The sequence below is a fragment of the Daphnia magna genome, unplaced genomic scaffold (assembly GCF_020631705.1).
Source record: "Daphnia magna isolate NIES unplaced genomic scaffold, ASM2063170v1.1 Dm_contigs296, whole genome shotgun sequence".
NCBI classification, from domain to species: domain Eukaryota; kingdom Metazoa; phylum Arthropoda; class Branchiopoda; order Diplostraca; family Daphniidae; genus Daphnia; species Daphnia magna.
The window spans coordinates 49895-57955 of record NW_025533230.1 but is presented as its reverse complement, the minus strand read 5'-3'; the positions used below and the strand labels follow the sequence as shown (position 1 = coordinate 57955).

Sequence of the window (8061 nt, the reverse complement as noted above, 5' to 3'; positions counted from 1 at the left end):
AGCATTCTGAAGGCGATTAGGTGAACTAGGGTCGAGCCAAAACTTAGCCGACCCGCCGCTCGTCACGCCACCTACTGAGAGAAGGGAGAGACGAAAAACTTTCACTCTCCAACAACAACGGCAGAGGCGCTGCAATCAAAACTTGAAGCAGCCACTCTCCAACAACACCGCAAGAGGCGCTGCACTCAGAAAAAAACTGGAAGCAGACACCTCAAGCAAACAACAACAAAAAAAGGCTTAACAATTAGAAATCAAACCAAAACAAATTAGTAACTATTTTCTTCCCTCCAATCACACCCAAGATGACCACCCCAACGAACGAAACGTCCCGGAGGGCCATCAAGGGCCACGTCAGACGCTGGATCCACAACATCCAGCAATACGACATCGTACAAATAGACCTAACAATCTACAATATATTGCTAGGAGCTGAAACCAGTCTAAAAAACATGCAAGCTAAATACAATCGACTCTCAGAAGCGGTCGCCAGAGACATGGAAGCATCAAACGCGACCCGTGCACAATTCGATGCTGAGGTCGACAGCGTGATCGCTCTGGAGGATGAGTGCAACGCTGCATACGTGATCGTCAGGCGAAAAAAGGATGAATTCAAAGCACTCAAAGAAGCTGAAGAAAGAAACCGGCAAAAAGCCGAACAAGACGCCATCAGGGCCAAAGAAAAGGCCGATCAGGACGCCATAAGGGCCCAAGAAAAAATCGATCAAGACGCTGCAAGAGCACAAGAGAGAATCATCCGTCAACAAGAACTTCAAGATCAACAGAACTTGTTCCGACAACTGATTGCCGCCATTCCAGCAGCAGCTGCACCAGGAGCACAAGCAGCTCCAGCCGCAGTTACATCGACTAAACTCCCAAAACGTCAAATTAAACCATTCAAAGGGGACGTGCTCGAATGGACGGCCTTCTGGGAAGGTTACAACGCAGCCGTCCATGAATCAGCCATTCCGGCAGTTCAAAAATTTGGATATCTTAAAGACTACTTGAAAGGTGAAGCACAGCTGTGCGTGGAGAACCTTGAGCTGACAGACGCCAACTACACCGTTGCAGTGAATCTACTGAAGGCGATGTACGGCAAACCAGACGTTCTGATCGAGGCCCACACCCACAAATTAGCCACGCTGCAACCAGTGAAAGACATAGCTGATACCGCGGCGCTCAGGTGCTTCCAGCTGACTATCCAGTCACATATCAATGCGTTGGAGACACTGGGAGTTGCAAGAACGAGCCATGGATGTCTCCTTGGATCAAGCATTTTACGCTCGATCCCATTCAAACTTCAAGCAAAGTGGGCTGAATCCGCAACAAACAAGGTAACAGACATTGACCAAGTGTTAAAATTTATCGAAGAGCAAGTTGAAGCTGCAGAGCGACTCAGCCGTCTGAGAGCTACTACACCAAAGCCGGCCCAAAATTCTCCGCAACCGGCAAAAACAACACCAGCAACAACACCGACAGCTTCCCAGCTCGGAGTCAGCAGCAAGCCGACTCCACAAACAAACCATCCAAGCAAAACAAGAAGAAATGGCAGCCCACCACCATCAAGGAGAGAAGCGACAGCATCATCTTCAAGAAAGCCAATGCTGCCCTGCGTGTTCTGCAAGGAGATGCATTGGGCCACGAATTGCCCAATGGAGCTGAAAGAAAAAAAGGCAGTCATCACCAACGAAAGAAGATGCTCAAACTGCTTCGGTCGACACGAGACCACCGTTTGTTTCAATCCCCACAGGTGTCAGCGATGCCGTGCAAAGCACCACACATCCTTGTGTGCCGAGAAAGATACCAGATTCGGATCCTCAACTATAATCCCAAATAAACCGGCCGCTGGAAGCAGCTCAACTACAGCGTGCGCAAGCTCCTTCGGTGAGATTATTCTCAAAACAGCAACCGTTTACATTTTAGGCCCATACGGAAAGCAGATCCGAGCAATTCTCTTCCTCGACGACGGCAGCCATAGAACATGGATTAAAAAGCAGATTTCAAGAGAGCTTCAACTGAAGATAATCCAGGTGGAACAAATCGCGACCAGGGCCTTCCGCCAGACAGAGGCCCCTCCAGCAGAAACTCACAACGTGGTCGAAATGACGGTGCGGGGCACCTGGCCAGGAGCCCCAACGGTGCGCATAGAAGCTTTGGAGGCAACCGACAAAGTAGGAAGCACCGGCCCGTACCAAACTACAGAATTTGCAAGAAAACTGTGGTTGGAAAATGAAAATTTGGCAGACGACCGCTTCGAACGTGAAGGAGGAGACGAGGACGTCGGAATTCTTGTTGGAATGGACCAAATGTTCAATATTATGTTCAACCAGCCAGCAATTACAAGCCCGTGCGGACTCAGAGCCTACAGTTCGAAACTTGGAAAGGTCATCGGCGGTCCATCCCAAGAAACAACATCGAAGCAAAGTCAATCAATTGTCAGTCAACTACTAGTCAATTCAAATTGCTCTCTACCACAGATCACCTCACAGCCATCAGAAATTTTTAACAGCATCCAATCAAACAAGTCGGAAAGCAGGGAGACAGGAAACTCCAGTCTCCTTCCACTACCAGAAAATTCTGAACAAATCTGCTTTTTCGACTCAACAAAAGAGAGTAAAAGGTTTGAAATGGAGAAGTTAAATTTTGATATGTCGTTATTTTGGCGTCTAGAAAATTTCGCGAACTTAAACGACTGCGTTGCTGTGGAGAAGGACGATCAATTCCGCTCCTTCTGCGAAGAAATCACGCGATTTGAAGACGGCAGATATTGCACGCCAATACCATGGACGACTGACAGATGGAGACTGGAAATCAACCACCAGATGGCAGCAGTAAGACTGAGAAGCATGCTGCACAAGCTCCGAAAATCTCCAGTCGACTTGGCCAACTACACAAAAGAAATCGAACAACTCATAGCAAACGGATTTGTAGAAGAGGCTGATTTCAATTACGATGGCCTCCACACTTATCTACCGCATCATCCAGTCTACCGAACAGACAAGGCCACCACAAAAATCCGACCAGTTTTCGACGGCGCCGCAAGATCCAAATATGGACCGAGCCTCAACGATGTTCTGGAGACCGGACCAAATCTTAATCCTGATCTCCTCTCGGTCTTAATGCGCTTCCGGATGAACCGGATCGCCTGGATTGCGGATATCGAAAAGGCCTTTCTCAACATCGCGCTGCAGCCCGAAGACGCTGAAGCTGTCAGATTTTTATGGCCAAGAAAACCGGAAGAACCCAACTCCGATTTCATCGCGTACAAATGGAAAAGAGTTCCATTTGGGCTAAGCTCAAGTCCATTCCTTTTAAGAGTCACTATTAACAAACATTTGCTCTCAGTCAAATCTAGATTTTCTACGACAGTCGAGCAGATAGAAGAGCAGCTTTACGTAGACGACTACCTCGGAGGAGCAGACGACGTGCCAACAGCCATAACTACGGTAGAAGAAACCGTCACGCTATTCTCAGAGGCCCAACTCAACATGAGGAGCTGGGCAACAAACAACAAGCAGCTCCGTGACTTTCTCACCGAAAAAGAAATGTCGAACCAGATTGTCGGAATTCTTTCACCCACAATAGACGGCCAGCAAAAGGCACTGGGTCTTAGATGGGACACGAGCTCCGATTCATTTAAATTTGACCCTACATCTATAATGGAAGCAGCCGTGCAGATAGGAGAAAAAATCACCAAAAGAAAAATTCTGAGCATTTCAGCAAGGATATTCGACCCAATTGGTTTCCTAGCTCCTACAGTCTTACTTTTAAAAATAATTTATCAAAAACTTTGGGAAGGAGACATAGGTTGGGACGATGACGCCACACCCGAAGTGAAGAACACCTGGAGCAGCATCATGAAAGGCCTGAAGGATCTACATCATTTGGAGATCCCACGATGGATTGGATATTCAAAAACTTCCATCGTCTCCGCAGAAATTCACGTGTTCGGCGATGCATCAGAAGCAGCCTACGGAGCAGTAGCCTACGCACGGCTCCGACTGGAGAACGGAATTCCTTACACCATCCTCCTTGCAAGCAAAACCAGAGTGGCACCTCTCCCAAAAAAGAAAGTAACGTTACCCAGACTCGAACTACTAAGCTCTTTGTTAGCAATTCGTTTAGGAGAGAAAATCCGAACCTCCCTTCACACCGAGTCATGGAAAACGACTTACTGGACAGACTCCCTCGTCACACTTGGATGGATACGAGGAGATCCTTATCGTTGGAGACCATTCGTACGAAACCAGGTGGAAACAATCAGAAAATTTTCCAACGCGGATTGGTGGAGACATTGCCCCGGATTGGAGAATCCAGCCGATCTCGCTTCGCGGGGGAGCGCCAGCGCATGCGCTGGTGGAATCGAAACTTTGGTGGCATGGACCAGCCTGGCTGACAGAAGGAGAAAGCGAATGGCCGAATTCTCCAGAAAACCACTCCACCGAAACTCAAGAGAAAATCGAGGAAGAGGAGACAAAGAAAACGGCAACTGTCTCCTTTGCAGCAGTCGAAACAGCCCAGCCGATTGAATGGTACCTCGACAAAACCTCTACATGGACAAAACTACTCTTCAGAACAGCCTGGGTCCTCAGAGCACTCAACCGTATGAAGAAAAGAACGCGCGACCCAGGACTTGAACTAAAAGAAGTCATTACAGTCGCCGGAAAAGAAATAACGATCGACAAGATAGTCACCGAAGAGCTGAACGAAGCGGAGCTAGCCATCTGCAGACAGCTCCAAATAGAACGCTATCCCAAAGCTTTTCGGACACTCCAGCTCGGACTGCAGATTCATCCAAAGGAGAAAATCGCATCGCTCCGACCGGTCTGGGACAATCGAGATCGACTCATCCGAGTCAGTGGAAGAGTGGCGCTCGCCCTCAGGGATCGAGACATTCAACCACCGATCCTTCTCCCAGCAAACCATCCTGTTGTAAAAATGTTAATAACTAACAAACATGTATTTAATTCACACACAGGAGTAAAGACGACACTGTCAGAACTGAAAGAAAAATATTGGATCGTGAAAGGACGCCAACAAGTGAGAAACGTTTGGTTCGCCTGTGTGAAGTGCCAGAAGCTGACTTCACCTCCTTTCCGACAAATAGCAGCGCCGCTACCAGCCAACCGACTCCGCGATGCCAGGGCATTCGAAATAACCGGAACCGATTTCGCTGGCCCGCTGTACTACAAAAACGCAACTCCGAAAAGGAAATCCAAGTCGGCGCCATCCGTCGAACAAGTCATTCCGGAACCTCCACCAGAAGAAGAGAACCGGATGCAGCGGAGCTTCCCACCGAAGAAGCTCCCGAAGAAGAAGACGATGGCGACCAACCGGATCCGACACAACAAGTCAACAAAAAGCAACCCAAAAGTTACATGTGCATCTTTACTTGTGCCGTGACGAGAGCGATTCATCTGGAGTTAACCAAGGACATGACGGCTCGCTCCTTTCTGTTAGCTTTCCGTCGATTCTCCGCCAGAAGAGGCCCAGTGTCAGTGATGTACAGTGACAACGCCCAAACATTCCGCTGTGTGTCTCGATATCTTAAAAACATTCGATCCGACCCATCCGTTCACGACCTCCTCGCCATGAGAAGAACCAGCTGGATCTTCTCTGTTAGCCTCGCTCCATGGTGGGGCGGATTTTGGGAGAGGATGGTGAGGATCACGAAAGATCTTTTGAGACGATCCAACGGGCGCGCATGTCTCACGTACGACGAGCTGGAAGTGAGTTTAATCGAAACGGAAAGTGTGATTAACGCGAGACCGTTGAACTACATTGGCGAAGGAGTGGACGATCCGCTCCCGATCACTCCGAATCAGTTTCTCAACAATCGTCGTTCAACTTGTGCTACGCCGGAGCCAGCAGTCAACCTATTGGCTCCCGATTCAACAAGTGAACTACTTAAGAAAATGGATCAGAACAGGCGTGACTACGTCAGCAACTTGTGCTCGCGGTTCGTCTCCGATTACCTGATGCAGCTGGATAATTTTCACGCAAAGGGAGCGTCGGGTAGAAAAATCCGCGTCGGAGAAGTTGTCGTAATCCACGACAAACTTTCCAAACGGCTCATGTGGAAGACGGGAGTAGTCAAGGAATTACTCCCCAGCTGCGACGGCTTAGTCCGATCCGCGATCGTCAAGTTCCCATCCGGTAATTTATTAACCCGAGCCATTCAATGTTTGTATCCCGTAGAACTTAGAGAAGATCAACCGGAAGATGTGGAGATCGCAGACGGTGTATTGAATCCGGAGCCAGCTGAAACAACTGCTCCGCAATTTCCAAATCCACCCGATCCGGCTCCATTCCCATTGCTTTCGATCGATCCAGCTGACGTCGAAGAAGATGATCATGTGGCCAATCCGGCCGCAACTGACGTCGGCGAGGTCGAGGCCCAAGGCATGGGCTCTGGTGGGGAGTATGTTGGAAACGAAAGACGTCCCCAACGGCCGACGATGAGATCCGGCCGAACAACCAGGATTCCGGCCCATTTACGGGAATACGATCTTCGGGGCCCCCGATAGGTGGCCCCTTGTCACCCGCCCGACTGTACTGATTCTTTGTGCCCTTTCCCCCCCCCTGGTGTCAATGTCATATTTTGGAGGGGGTCGGGCCCGGAGAGTCTCAATCTATCTACCCAACAAGTCAGTTCAATACAGTCAGCGTCGCAATCTCAAACTTGTGTCATCAACTTTAACTATTTACAACTCAATTCGGTAAGGTAACGCTAGACACACGATTCCTTCCGAACAAATACAAGTATATTTGATGCTGTTTACATATAGAAGTAAAAACTCATGGTATAACAGTGTATTCACATTGAATACAAGTATATTTGATGCTGTTTACATATAGAAGTAAAAACTCATGGTATAACAGTGTATTCACATTGAATACAAGTATATTTGATGCTGTTTACATATAGAAGTAAAAACTCATGGTATAACAGTGTATTCACATTGAATACAAGTATATTCCATGCAGTTTACATATAGAAGTAAAAACTCATGGTATAACAGTGTATTCACATTGAATACAAGTATATTCCATGCAGTTTACATATAGAAGTAAAAACTCATGGTATAACAGTGTATTCACATTGAATACAAGTATATTTGATGCTGTTTACATATAGAAGTAAAAACTCATGGTATAACAGTGTATTCACATTGAATACAAGTATATTCCATGCAGTTTACATATAGAAGTAAAAACTCATGGTATAACAGTGTATTCACATTGAATACAAGTATATTTGATGCTGTTTACATATAGAAGTAAAAACTCATGGTATAACAGTGTATTCACATTGAATACAAGTATATTTGATGCAGTTTACATATAGAAGTAAAAACTCATGGTATAACAGTGTATTCACATTGAATACAAGTATATTCCATGCAGTTTACATATAGAAGTAAAAACTCATGGTATAACAGTGTATTCACATTGAATACAAGTATATTTGATGCAGTTTACATATAGAAGTAAAAACTCATGGTATAACAGTGTATTCACATTGAATACAAGTATATTTGATGCTGTTTACATATAGAAGTAAAAACTCATGGTATAACAGTGTATTCACATTGAATACAAGTATATTTGATGCTGTTTACATATAGAAGTAAAAACTCATGGTATAACAGTGTATTCACATTGAATACAAGTATATTTGATGCTGTTTACATATAGAAGTAAAAACTCATGGTATAACAGTGTATTCACATTGAATACAAGTATATTCGATGCAGTTTACATATAGAAGTAAAAACTCATGGTATAACAGTGTATTCACATTGAATACAAGTATATTTGATGCTGTTTACATATAGAAGTAAAAACTCATGGTATAACAGTGTATTCACATTGAATACAAGTATATTCCATGCAGTTTACATATAGAAAGAAAAACTCATGGTATAACAGTGTATTCACATTGAATACAAGTATATTCCATGCAGTTTACATATAGAAGTAAAAACTCATGGTATAACAGTGTATTCACATTGAATACAAGTATATTCCATGCAGTTTACATATAGAAGTAAAAACTCATGG

General features: G+C 45.6%; 2 protein-coding genes across 2 annotated transcripts; both read left to right on the top strand.

Moving 5' to 3' along the window:
• The first annotated feature begins 302 nt into the window (after positions 1-302).
• On the top strand, positions 303-4981 carry LOC116934563. The gene is made up of 3 exons (XM_045167783.1): positions 303-4070; positions 4123-4929; positions 4976-4981. The coding sequence occupies exons 1-3, from the start codon at positions 303-305 to the stop codon at positions 4979-4981; spliced, it is 4581 nt and encodes a 1526-aa protein (XP_045023718.1).
• Positions 4982-5335: 354 nt separating this feature from the next.
• On the top strand, positions 5336-6559 carry LOC123468119. The gene has a single exon (XM_045167781.1). It carries the CDS (start codon positions 5376-5378, stop codon positions 6522-6524), a length of 1149 nt encoding a protein of 382 aa, XP_045023716.1. The 5' UTR covers positions 5336-5375; the 3' UTR covers positions 6525-6559.
• Positions 6560-8061: the final 1502 nt, after the last annotated feature.